The following is a 14,419-nucleotide window of genomic DNA, read 5'->3' as shown; positions in this document are numbered from 1 at the left end:
CAGCCGGCTGTCGACCAACACCCCCAGGTCCTTTGCCGCCAGGCAAAGATCCCTCAGATCAGGGCTGATATTTAAGCTGGACCGGCAGTACATTATCCGTCCCTCATTCCAGCCCAGCTATCCGAGCCCCTGAGTCCATTCCGTACTCATACCCCATCACTCCCTGTCCTCCATGGAGGATGTGAGCGCACAAAACCAACTTTCTGCAGGTGCCTAGGCCCACAGTTAGGTAGCCCATGCAGAAATACGGGAGGAGGAAAATCTTACTGTTTCTTGCCACCTGATGGACAGAGCCCCTTGCCATTAGCAAAAGAAAGGAGAGCTTTTACCTACGGGTGTAAGTCGTGAGCCCAGCATAAGCAAACGTTTGAGTACGAGAAAGGCCTCTGAACTGCAACGCCTGCTGAGCCCCACACAGTCATTTTTCCCTGACTTACAGAAAGGCACAGAAGAAAGGCAAGGACAGAAAATTGTGTGTCAACTCTACCTTCATTAGTCTTCCGAGTCAGTTAGCTACTCCATCCTAGTCTGGGGTAAACCTGCTCTCTGGCACGCATGTCACCCTCTAACTTTTCAGGTGAAGCAGCCTGCTTGTCATCTGGGTGGAGTGTTAAGACTCCAAAGGATGCACCGGCGAGGCACCCGAGCCGATACTTGTATCTCTCCTCCAGACACGTCCTCAGACTTTCCCAGGGAACGTTTAAAAAAAGGCACTGCCAGTCACACTGCAAAGGAAGACGCACAAACAAAAAGCTTTCCTTGGCTACTCCTAAAGGTACAAGCCAGCAAAGCTCCTCATCACTCACTGGGTTTTCTTCCCAAACCGCACAGTATTTGACAGAGTCTAGCCCAGATTTCCCACAGGTCAGCCTCTCCCCGTCACTGCAGCAGGAGAAGCCAGCTTCCCTTAGATAGCACTCCGCTCTTTTCCAACTCAAATTGCAGACTCAGACTTGAGTGTCTTTTAATAACCTCCAGAATCCTAACTATCTTGACGATCTTATCCCATGTTATTAGAATACTCGAAAGAATTATTAGGCAAGGCATGCTGGCAAAAAACCCCACTGTTTTCATAGCAAACAACAGCTGGGTCATGCTGTTACTCTGCGGTGTTTTACTATTGCGTTTTGGAAAGATTTACGCGCTTCTGTAACCCAGAAATGGATCTGAAGAAACTCGGTCCGCTGGGAGCGAAATTAACTGCAAGGATGATGTTCTCACGTTCGCCATTTCCATACGCATTCCTATCAGCTTCGGTCGCCCGATACTGTGTCAACCCCCAGTGAACTCCAGGGGACATCTCGGTGCAATACACACAGTACGGCAAGAGTTACCGCGCAGGAGCCCCACGCGGCCCTCGCAGAGGAAGCGGACCACCGAAAGGAGGAGCACGGCCCGCCCCCCGGTCTCTGCAAGCATCCGCATCGCTCATCCAGGGCACACGAGATCGGTTTTCCTTCCTCTTTATCATAAACCAGGGATGACTACATCGCATCCAGAAACTTTCAAAGATATGAACTGAATTAAGTTGCCTAGGTCCCCCTCGGTTTGGATTCTTACCTAATTCTGCATTTCTAAAAATCTTTCTAAAAATATACTGAGCAACAAACCCATTAAAACCAGGTGTCTCACAATGGGGAAAAATGCCAGAACTGCTTAAAATTCAGGGGAAGAACATCCAGCAACAGTCACATGGTACGAAAACTACCATTTTGTATTATGATATAAATTGCTACATTTAATTCATTTTCCCATCAAAGATATAGGTTAAAAAAGTCAACCGTAGAATGTAGACTGATTAAAAAAGGATCTTTTCTTTGGGTGAAAGAGAGTCTCTTGGTGGTTTCAAAGCATCACGTTTCAGTACTAAATTCGTGTGACGTGCATGTAAAACACATGAACAAGTATCGGCCCCCACAAGCTGTGGGAGGATTCATTTCCTCATGTTCCCGACCTCTAGTTCGCATAAATTCATCTTGATAAGGCAGCTCTTCTGCTTCCAATTAGCGTGTTTTCTCAGACGGGGACTGCCCCGGTACCTACTCTGTTGTACGGCTGGAGGTGAGCGGGGCTGGGGAGGGGCAGAAGGCATCACCCCCGCACGCACCGCTGGGTACCACCGCCCTGGTCCCTCTGCTCTCATCGCTACCTCACCCAGCCAACTTCAAAGCATTTTTAACCATCTCACATGCACCTTCCTTATCGAACTCAGCAGCAGAAATGAGCTGCTTCTCATCTGAGCTAGGGAGCTCAGTTCCACAACGCGGTCCAGCACTTTTGATCGACATTAACATGATCCTTTTCCCTTCAAAGCTTCTCCTCGCCTCCCACCTCAAACAACGGGAACGAAACTGGCAGCAGAGACGAAATCTCGGCAAGAGCTGCTTATTCTTTCCCTGTATGTTTAGCTGACACTGTGAACCTTGTTTTGGGAATCAGGCTGCTCTGAAAAGCATCGTCTCCAGTGCGTCAGCTGCTCAGAGCTGACACATACCACAAAACCAGCTCTGGTGACCGTTGTGCTAGGGAGAAGACAGGGAGTGCCGGCTAGCGTTTACCATCACAGACAAAGTACCAGGTGCCGGGTTTAACATCTCCTTATCCATCGGAGGCCGCGGTGAGTCCCCCGTGATGCTCCTCTCTGACACGACACCGGAATTGTCCATTATGCCAGACACGTGCTGAAAGGGCACAAAGGGTGGTCCTTACCTCGGCATGCCTTCACCTCTTAGGAGATTACTTTAAGAATATCATCTGTAAACGAAACAGGCTGCCTTCACGTGGGAACAGCTGCTTATAGAATATTTAAACATCTCTGCTGTCCGTTATCACCGCTGTTCGCTGAAAGTTTTCTTCTTCCTATATAATTTGGGGGCATGAGGAGTTTTTACTGGGAAACTGTATAAGCCTTGGAATGGCTGCAAGTTGCATGTACTGATCTTTCTCCATTTCTTCAATTTTCCCTTCATACAGATTTCTGTGTGTTTTACTACTCTGGCTTTGGGTGCCTGCGGTTGGAATCAAGCCTTTATCCTTGGTTTTATTTAAGAATTATTTTCCTTTGTTATTGCCAAGAATTGAAGACGACTTAAACAGATGGGTGTCCCTACTCCCATCATCGGGAGGTAAGCGCAACCTCCCTGACACAGACAGAGTGCGTAAGTCGCTTTCTATCTAGCACTTTCTGATGCATTCCTGCTCAAGTTTCTTTTTTTCTTAAAAAAATTTTACAAGGTTTTTCTCAGCTATGAAGTCTGGGTTTTCTTTTACTCGTACACATTTCAGAGCAAACAGGATAAAGCCTGTACAACAGAGAATAGGGATCTTACATTTACAATTAATCTTATAATTATCTGGCTACCACGAAGGGACTCATGCCCCTGTACTCGGCACTGGTGAGGCCGCACCTCGAACACTGTGTTCAGTTTTGGGCCCCTCACTACAAGAAGGACGTCGAGGTGCTGGAGCGTGTCCAGAGAAGGGCAACGAGGCTGGTGAGGGGTCTGGAGAACAAGTCTGATGAGGAGCGGCTGAGGGAACTGGGGTTGTTTAGCCTGGAGAAGAGGAGGCTGAGGGGAGACCTCATCGCTCTCTACAACCACCTGAAAGGAGGTTGTAGCGAGGTGGGGGTTGGTCTCTTCTCCCAAGTAACAAGCGATAGGACGAGAGGGAACGGCCTCAAGTTGTGCCAGGGGAGGTTTAGATTGGATGTAAGGAAAAATTTCTTTACTGAAAGAGTGGTGAAACATTGGAACAGGCTGCCCAGGGAAGTGGTGGAGTCCCCATCCCTGGAGGTATTTAAAAGACGTGTAGATGCGGCACTTAGGGACCATGGTTTAGTGGGCATGGTGGTGTTGGGTTGACGGTTGGACTCGATGATCTTAGAGGTCTTTTCCAACCTTAATGATTCTATGATTCTATGACTCTTTCCCAAGCGCTGCATCGCTCTGAACCTTAGCTTCGTTATCACGGCCTCACTGACAAGCAGTGCAGCAGCCCTAAAGCAGTGCACTTCGTGAATATAATTTATTGGATATAATTTCTCGGATGTACCTTGAATGTAATTTCAATACATCTTACTAACTCTTACAACTCTTTTTAAAACGAGGGGTGAGTATCTGTAGCAAACATATTTCTATTCCTAGCTTTGCCACAGACCTCCTGTTTGATTACAGCAGATTACGTTTTCCACCTGACTACCTACACTTTTCAGCCCTGCTGTCTAACATGCCCAGTTATGATTCATGCAAACGCTTTTCGTGTATTAACTCAACCTTTCATGTAGAGCAATTATTCAATCAATCGTGAGAAGTCAATGCTGGATAGTGAATCTGCCCGGAAACACCCAGCTACCTCACCGCCTACTGAATTTCTGGACACAGTGATCACTACTGTTCAAAACGCTTTTACTGGATGAGAGGTGATGGACATTAGTTGGAACAAGGGAAATTGCAATTAGATAGGAGCGGGGGAGGAAATATCATAACGAGGCTAATCAAACACTGGAACAGGGGCTCAGAAAGGTTGTGGGATCTCCATCCTTGGAAATATTGAACACACAACTGCTGAGTTACCGTGCTTTGATTCTATGACACGTTGAGCCATAGAGGCCACAGAGATAGGTGCACAAAGGGAACCGAGAGATGTTCCAGAAGACAGCATCTAATTCACAGTCTACAGACAAGCACCTTAATTTTTCGCCATTCATGTCACAAATGTTGGATGCTCATGTAAGGGAAGAATTGGATTGTTTTTATTTTTTGAAGCTGGATGTAAATAACTGCACACGGGAAGACAGTAGCGTTCATCACTGAGCTCTGGCAACTAATTGCTAAATTGCACCACCCAGCACATTAGTGGGAATACACGACATGGAGTTGACTTGAACCGGGAGGAAAAACACCTCACTAAGCCAACTCCATACCCAACTGTCCAGTCTCCCTGTATGTCTCTGGTGACAGATAATCATTAAAAAAAAGAGAGGAGAGACAGGAAATACTAAAACAAAGACACTTTCCAAGTAGAAGATGAATCCCAAACTCCACCCAAGGACAAGTGGGCCAAGCTCAACTGTGAACTTTGAGGGCAAAGAAAGCAGATCTGAAACCTAATCATGGGTTAAGCCCTCAGCACAAAAGCATACGGAGGACGCGCCCCGGGCCGTCTTCACCAGGGAGCATTCTGGGTTGAGACCGAAGCAACAGTGGCTCTTGCAGAATCCAATAATACACGTAGCTTCTTCGTTCTATTTTGCGGTAATCAGTTGATTCCACAGTTGTACTGACTGATGCTGATATCCAAGCAAGGGAGGTTAAACCTAGTTCAGGTTATGCCTAACCAGGCTCAGAGCACAGTTCCCTCTGCGGTGCAAACACACGCTCAAACCCTTGGAGAGGGCTGTAATTCCATTGCACTCAAAGATATTACTCATCTACTTCCACTTCTAGAAGTGCTTGATGGTTTTCTCATTATTTTTCCTCCCACTTCTCCTCCTCCTTAGATCCCCTCTCTTTTTTCCCCATGTATTGTAAATACATCCATCACCAATACTCATTTTCCTTTGCACCGTGCCGTGCTGTTCCTGTTTGAAAAGTACTTTGTTGACTACCTTTCCTTTGATTAAGCACACTGTTACCTGAAAGAAAAAGAAAAAAACCCTAACCCCCCAAACCAATATTCAATCAAGAACTTCAATGAGTCCTATTAAGTTACAATTTTATACAAGAAGGCTGATTTAAAAGCAAAAGCTCTAGCAGTTCTGGATAAAGAGGCAGGACGTCTTTAGATGAGTACGTACACAGGTTATCGCCACCAGTACAACTTCTGCAAGAATGCCTATATTGTAACAGAGCGTGTTACAAAACGTGGTGTACTAAGTCTCCACAGAAATCAGTTCCATCTCGCCCGTTATTACTGATGCACAAACTCGCGTGGTGCGCTGAGCAGTATCTAAAATATCCTCCATCAGAGCACAGGTCATGAGAAATTCTGCTGAGAAAGAGTTCAGACACCTTCTGGCACGACGACGTCTCTAAGAAACAGCAATGTGCCTGGGGAAGTGCTGAGGGAGGTCTCCGGAGCAGGCAATAGTCTTCCCATTCTTCTACCTTCTATTCCAGGGTTTCATTCCCAGGCAACCAGGAGCAATTCCCAAATCATTTCTTCCTCCTACATGTTTCCCACCTGGGACAAAGACACTCGAACCCAGTGCCATGGCAACCCCATCAGCCACACAAGCACTTTGGTTCTTTAGGGAAAATGAAAATTCTGAAAGGAAGCTGGGAGATAAAGGCTCCTATTCCTTGTTTCCCACTGTTAGGAAGTAATTACAGAAATACTTTAATCTGAAGTGCTCTCTGGGTGAATAGGTTGTCATTTAAAAAAAAAAATACTATGATGTGAAGAGGAAGATAAAATAGGAAAACTCTGAGCACATTAACGTGCTGTGTAACCTCCAAGCTTGTTGTCATCATTATACTATATGAAAAGAAAGGGCATGGAAAAAAATAATAAATGAATGAACAGGACGAAAGATAAATTGAAATTTTTGTGATCAGCTCAAGCAGAATATGATCCAAAACCTGCCTCAGCAGCCCACTGACGTAAATCTGAGTCTTCTCACCGACTCCAGTGGACTTGGATCAGGCTTCTACATTTCTGAGAAATACGGTTTGGATTTCATTTCGCCATACTCCTGAGCCTGATTCAGTAGAACTTGCAAAGGCGGCCTCCTGGGTGCAAATTTGATTCTAAACTCTACAGTTCTTTGCCTGTTTCTATTGTTTCTTGAACGCTTTCAAGGAATAAGGTTAATGATCACACATCTCGGTGATGTTTGTCAGCTTATTAACAAAGGAGAACAGATTCTTTTCACCCTGTCCAGACAGAAAGATACCGTCATTATACTTTCAAAACCTTCCAACTCAGGCTTGTCTGGAGAGCATTTCTTTCTGTTCCTAAGTGAAAAGCTATTTTGGTGATAAAATCTTAAAGATTGATTTGAATGATGTTTTAACATGACAGCCTCATACATTCTTCTAGTTTTTTCAGCTTTGTATGCATAGCTCGGTCGCTCTCTGTCCCCCAGACCCTTCGCCCCCATTATGGAGTCTTTTGATCTTTGTTTCTTTTTGCCCTTAAGAATAAGTATTTTTTTCTTTAACAGACGTTACTCAGGAATAACACTGATGACGTGAACACTGATTGCAAGTACCTGTAGCACCCAACTAAAATGAGCAGCACAGATGTTCACTGTCTTTAGGATCAAGACTTAAATTGCTGGGGAAGTCGAGCTTACAAAATGTCATCCCGGGGCAATCTGACATGGAAAAGCCGTTAGGAGACAACCGTGCATATTTACACCCATGAAGAACTCCAGAGATCATCCTGCTCTTACGATAGGATTCCCAGACTATACCTAACCAGATGCTCATCCCAGATGTTTGAAAACAGACGTCCAGTGGCTTTAAAAACAAGTCTCAGAGGCTGTACTGCTCCCTCCTCCTGGCCCGGCAGAGCCTTCTTACTGAGCATCGACGCTCACACAGCGAGCAGAGCCTTTTCCGCTCCCCAGATGAGCGACCCCATAGCGCGGTCAAATGCTGCAGCAGAGCACGTGCTTGGTGGCGTCCTGCGAACTGCTGCCCCACAAGGTATGTCCGCATCAGCAGGGGATGCCGAGTCACAGAGCTTTTCACGGGGCTTCTACAGTATAGCAGCTACTTAAAATATTTTCAGAAACGGTGTAGAGCCTTGCATAAATTGCCTTCGTGATACAGTACCAGACACGGATGATGCTAAAGTAGTAGCACTTCAGAACAGGGTTATTCTCTGAGCGGCTCACTCATTCCAGTCTAACGATAACTGTTTGGTAGGTTAAACGTGGCAACCCATCATAGCTCAAACCAGGAGTTCTCCCCTCTTCCTACTGCCGGATTAACGGATGGTCAGAGGCTGTTGGCTGTGGAAATAATACCTCCTCCTCCCTCTGCGCATCTATCACCTTGTCTAAAGCTGAAAATATTCATTAGGATTGCTGGGCTGCTAAGTCCCCGCTGCCAGTGAAGGCATTTCTGGGTTGTGTTTCTCCTCCAGCACAAGTCAAACGAAAGCATGCTGCATTACCTGGGAATTTCTATGAAATTGCGAGCGCCACCTATTTCTCTGTATTCCTACCAAGCCTAGTGAGAAGGTCCTCTGTAGTCTCAGCTCACTGTCACTTGCTGTAAGCGTGTACCTGTTCATTCATATCCTCCTACCAGGTTCACGATGGTCGATTCCACCTCGCCTCTGAGCACAGATATAAATTTTCAGTCATTTTCTCAAATTCAGACAAAAATTAGGACAGTACATGTGTTTTGAAAACGTGGTATGAGTATTCTTGTTGCAGGTCACGATTACATTAAACATTACGAGCTGACGAGTTTTCACATGGTTTTCTGTGCGACTCCCGTCGGACCCGGTTCTTCACAAGGAAGAATAATCAAGAGTCTTTTCTGTTCCCAGGGGAGAAGTCCACTTGGCGTTTGTTGATGCCGTGTCACATCCTACTACGTTTAAGTGGATTTCAAGAGCTGGGACTTCCCGGGGGAGGCCTTGGCTACCATCCTGCAGAAGAGGAAGGGCTTGTCTGTCCAGAAGAACTAACCCAAGCTCAGCACTTCAAACCAGCCAACAGGCTTACCCAGTGCAATGGGGACCGCGGGTACCAATCAGGCGCTTGTTTTTTTAAAGTATTTCAACGTTACCTGGTCAAGACTTACTAGTTCTTGCAGGTCCCTGCATTGCCTCACATTGGCAGAAGAAAGATAAGGTTCCAAGAAATACAGTAAAACAAGATCCTTTGAACTAGCAGATGGATTACCCATGAAATACCAATAACCACTCCTGCCACCAGTCTGACAAAATACGGAAAATGATCCACATTTCCCTGACATCACAGAGTGAGAGCATAAGCATTTTATAAGCATAAACCACCACCAAATATGCAAGAGATCACATTTGCACCACAATGATTGAAAAGAGTGAGGTATAAAAAGGCAATAATTAGTGAAGGGTTCCTTCAAGGAGTTTAAATTGGGTGCGTCCTGCCACCAGTCTGACAAAATACGGAAAATGATCCACATTTCCCTGACATCACAGAGTGAGAGCATAAGCATTTTATAAGCATAAACCACCACCAAATATGCAAGAGATCACATTTGCACCACAATGATTGAAAAGAGTGAGGTATAAAAAGGCAATAATTAGTGAAGGGTTCCTTCAAGGAGTTCAAATTGGGTGCGCACACACACAAAGAACAACAGATGCCCACCAGTTCAAAGGATATCTGTCCCATCTCTTCAAAGGCTCAGCCTCTGGTACGTTTTCCTAGCTCCTTAACTTGAGAGATGATGAAATTGAAAAAAAAAATTGAAAAAGAAAAAAAAAGAAGGGGGGGGAAAAGCATGTGCTATCTTATGACTTCACTTTTCTTTCTGAAATATTCACGTTTCTTCCCATCTTCTGCCAAGTGCTTTGAGGGGCTCTTCCCTATGCTTAATGAAAGAGGTAAATAAAACCCAAAAAACTTACAAAAAGACTATGCAAGCATTTCGGTGTGTGAAGATGCAGAAACTCCCCAGAACTCCTAGCACAGACATGCAGAGAGAAGGAAAACCAAGGCCTTTCCATAACTGCCCAAGCATTTCGGTGTGTGAAGATGCAGAAACTCCCCAGAACTCCTCCTAGCACAGACACGCAGAGAGAAGGAAAACCAAGGCCTTTCTATAACTGCCAACAGGTTTGTAATCCTACAGCATTCCTCGAATGAACGAGGCAGGATTTCCCATCTGATTTCTTGAGTGTTTCATGTAATGCACTTCTAAGGAAGCCAATCTCTACACAAAGCAAATGACGACAACAATAGGGCAGTGCGCGCCATACGCCGTCGTACCCTAAAGAGGCTATAGGCAGCCATGGATACTGTGAACGGGAATCAGCACAGGGTGCTGCTGCAGGGGCAGCGTTATGTTGCTGCAAAAGTGGAAAGGCTAAACCCACGCTATCCAGCAGCTTGAGGCATCCTAATATCTTCTCCAGAAGCCCAGATTTCTGATTCCCACCTTTCTAAGAAAGCTCGCTGAAACTTCATCACAAATAACTGCAACAAAGAAAACCAGGAAAGAGTAGATAGATCATATGTGTGTGCTTATTTCTATGAGAACACAGTACAGGAACCAATAAATGCTCCACTACGCTGCGATCGTTGCTAAAACCTTGATCTTGAGATGGTAGTTTTTTTGCCTTAGAACTCCTACGCTCATTCTGTCCGATTGTTTGAAAAATGTCCAACAAATTCCCAAACGTTATAAAATCCTGCAGGAATACCAGATGTCCTGTCAGACTGAAAGCTTCTTCTGTATAGCTGGAGTTGGAAGCTTTCACGACAATAGCATCTTATCAGACTGACTTCTTGCAGAGAGAACACAACGCAGCGTGTCCTATTTCATCGTGGAGGAAGGCTTTGACACAGCGTTTCCCAGTTTTTTGTAACGACTTCACTGACAACAACGATTTTAAGTACTTTTTGATCTTAATGTCTAGTTCGTTGAGTCATCTGTCATCCATTACTGAAACCTCGGACTCTTCTCTGTGTCGGCTAAATACGCGGCTGAACTTCTAAACCGCCGGCAGACTGTACTCTGCATTTCTGCCTCTGGCCTGGGCACTGGGCTTGTGGGGTGGGGAGCGGGGGCAGAGAAGATCGAGAAAGATTTTCATGCATCTGTATGTAGCAGACTGCTTAACCACTGCAGACCGTTTCACAGTGGCATAATAGCCAGGTCTCTCTCCTGAACTCAAACGCGTGTAAAAGCTCTAAACTGTCAAAAGTAAGTAAAAGAGATTTCCTGTGAACGAGAGTAACGCTTGCCATTTATTTAGTTAGAAGAGCCGCAATGTTAACCCGTCACATGGGCCAAACACTTCCTCAGGCTCCACGGGCTTCGGCAGCTTGCTTTAACCTTGATTGTGCTTAGATCTTAAAAAGCATCTTGAAGACATAAGGATAAAGGCAATATCACTTACTGCTTTGTTGTGCCTAATCTGAGCCAAGGTGGAACTACCGAACAACAGGGCAGACGAGACTACAGTCTACTTTGCATAATGAGGATAACAGCACAATAAAGGTCAGGCTTTACCTGACTGGGAGGAGTCAGTAACTGGGCTTAGTCAATGATAACGAAAGGTGGCTAAAAGCAAAGAAATCACTCCAGCTGAAGAGTAACCAGGAGGGAAAATTAGCCAGCCTCCATCTAACTTTTTTCTTTGAAAAACAGGAAAAATCAGAAAGACTTCCAGTTTTCACAACGCACTGTTAAGTGGAGACCTTTAGACACATCTGAAAACTGCAGACCAACGGCAACTCACCTCTAGGAGGAAACTCATCTAACAATTTCTTGCTGAATGCCCTCAAGGTATCCACATCCACCTTTCTGGTTCTCGGTTCCACTTGCCAAGATGACCTGTATCCTTTGCGACTGACCAAATCCCAAACAACATTCAAAGATTCTGAGGTACGACTCATCATTTAGAGGTTTATTGTCTCGCTAATCTTCATATATTATGAATTGCGATTTAGAAATTCCTGAATCATTTGCCTCAGCTATTGCATGCTCCTGCTAACCTTCCCCGTGTCGTAGCTACCTGAAATTTGCAAAGGCCGCCAAGGATTCAAAACATGTACAAATAACGTCGCTGAGCACATGAAAGATTGTAGAGGAAAGAGATGCTGAATTCGCCGAAGCAGACCCAGAAGGTCCATCGTCAAGTACGCACTGTGTCTAACCACGGTCTGAGTCTGCCAGCCCAGCTGACAAAGTGGTGTCAACGCAGAAACAGCGCCCCCCCCCCTGCCGCTACCACAAAGGCTTACTTAGCACTGTTCAGTCGATCACACAACAGAGATGCACGAGCTGGATTTGAATGACCTTGTTGGGGTGCCAAAAGAAAAGTACCTTTGGCAGCACAGGTCTCGGAGAAAAGCCAGGTTGATGAGCCTGCACGGTTCAGACTGCTGCTGGTCCCCCGGCCTGCTGTCATACCGCTGTGCCGTATTGCAGTCGGCAGCAAGGACTTACCTTCTGAAAGACTAGTAGAAGCCTGACAGGGTTTTATTCGAAATGGCTGTCAATTCCTACCTGCTTTTTGAGAGACAAAACTCCAAACCCACACCAAATCATTTAAGTCCGTGAGGATCGGCAATGAGGGACTGCTTGATTCCCCTGTTTAACATTTGTGTCTAATTCTAGTTCTGCGTGTTGTATGTAGTTGTTCTTGTTCTTCTCAAACCCTTTTAAGTTCCAAGAACACGTGAACACAAAGTACAAACAGGAATTTGAGAAGCTGAGAGATACTGAAAAAAAGGCAGAGCACTGAAGGGGAACGGAGCTGCTCTTTCATCCGCAGCCCATAGCGTCAAAAGCCTCAACGCTCACTATGCAATGCGTTGGCTTGTAAGGAATTGTATAATATTAAAAGGGGGGAAAAAACATAGACGCAAATGGATTAAACTACACAGTAATTATTCTCAGATGGACCAACCACACGAATCTTCAAGGCGAAGGGGAATCCTTGGATATGTCAAAATATATCCGATCAAGACAACTACCTTCAAACTGCATTAACTGCAACCAGTAGAAAAAGGAAAACAGTATCAGTCATTGGCACAATTTAGCTATTACTCAGAAAGAAACAGGACCCAAACTTTAAACAGAAGTTGTATGGCCAGGCGAGCCTTAATAACAACTTAGAACATTAGTCATATGAGTATTTCTTTTAACATCTCATGTCCCACAGCATCTTACCAACTTATGTAGAGCTCAGACTTGTTTCCACTTAAATCGGTACAAACTTTGCCCTTGGTTTAAGGAAGGAAAAAATAAGCGTTTTGCAACATTTCTTGATGAGAACACTTCGTGGCTGAGCTCTGTTCTCCTAGATGAAAGCACACGAGCACTGCTCTCGGCAGAGAAACTGCATGTAAGACTCTGATGGCGTATTTCAGCAAAACATTTAAACGCGCTCTTTTCAAACGGCTCAGTCAAAACTGCCTCTTTCAAAAGCTACCGCAGGCTAGAGTTACCTGGAATAGATTCGTAAACAATCAACACAGGGGTACCGTACCTTCTGTATGGACATCAGGGAGCGTATCGGTGGGATGCTGCACTACAGCTGATCGCCTGTACACCATGTGGATCCTTCCCTTTTCCTCTTCCATTTGCTTTCCTCTTTCCAAAGGCTCAATGAAGTATTCATCCTTATCAGTTCTTATCATTCCAGCCTGGTGAGGAAGACAGAAAGCACGCCAATATGTCATTCGAGAGCCTAAAGACCTGGCCTGATGCTTTAAAAACAAATATCAAGAGGGGCGAAGCACAAAGCACTCAGCATATTACTGTACTGCAAGACTCAAATTACCGCCGGGTTTCCTTTGCATGGACTTCTTGCCAGAGGCGATATCCCTCTGCACGCTGGGGACGTTCATCTGGCTGAGGCCACTGTTCAAAGGCATTAAGAGACGATCTTGTATCTGTATGAGATACGCTACCCCTTCAAAAACACAACTAAGACCAAAGTCACATAGGAGTTGACCACTTGCACGTTACGCACAGCTATTTTGTAATCTAAGCGCGGCACGCTGAGCACTGCGTACTGCAATGTTCTGCTAATCCTTAACCCATATATATTCTGAAGCCCTTACGGCTCAGGCCCCTCATTTCACTTCGTTAAAACCAGCAGAAGCCATATGGTTTCCCGCTTAAATGAACACGTACTGTTCCATCACGTAGCTATTGACAATTCTTCAAAACCCTTTCTCTTGATGTCTTCCGCCCGTAAAAGCTGCGGGACAGGTTTGCAGACAAGGCAGATTTATCCTGGTGATCACCACAATTAAACTCGCTGGAGTAAGTCACACCTGCGTAAGTTCAGTTTAAGGGAAGAGACACGCATGCTCAGGAGGGAAAATTTCTTTGCTGGCACTCGAATATAAATCACAGTAAGTAACGGTGAAGGAAATTGGGCAATACACTCACGGAAAAAGTCACTTAAAAAAGCTCTGCTTATATCTAAGGGCAGCAAGACTAAACTTCTTCCAGCACAGCCAGTGAAAGCAAGAACATCACGTGGGGGAAAAATGGATACAGAATATTTGAAAATACTGGAAAACACCAGTGGGATATGCATTTTGAGGAATCGGCAAGTCGCTATCAAAGACATTAACATACAAAACACAAGTGTTCGTGTAAAAAGTAGCAGAGCAGCTACTAACAAGCATTGGCCTCGTGACCTTCCTTCTGTACCATGTTGTCCTCCTCCTTGCGAGTCAGCGATACGGGGATGGCTCCCAGAGCCCTGCCCCTGCCCCCCCCCAGACCCC

The 14,419-nt window shown here is 45.3% G+C and overlaps 1 protein-coding gene across 1 annotated transcript in view; it reads right to left on the bottom strand.

Moving 5' to 3' along the window:
• ADAMTS3 (ADAM metallopeptidase with thrombospondin type 1 motif 3) overlaps positions 1–14,419 on the bottom strand; it is a 141,133-nt gene that overhangs the window by 74,401 nt on the left and 52,313 nt on the right. The window contains 1 exon segment of the mRNA XM_019472082.1: positions 13,165–13,321. Coding sequence (XP_019327627.1) covers positions 13,165–13,321 — 157 coding nt within the window.

This window comes from Aptenodytes forsteri, unplaced genomic scaffold, assembly GCF_000699145.1.
Source record: "Aptenodytes forsteri isolate BGI_AS27 unplaced genomic scaffold, ASM69914v1 Scaffold467, whole genome shotgun sequence".
NCBI classification, from domain to species: Eukaryota; Metazoa; Chordata; class Aves; order Sphenisciformes; family Spheniscidae; genus Aptenodytes; species Aptenodytes forsteri.
This window is presented reverse-complemented; position numbering and strand designations above follow the sequence as displayed.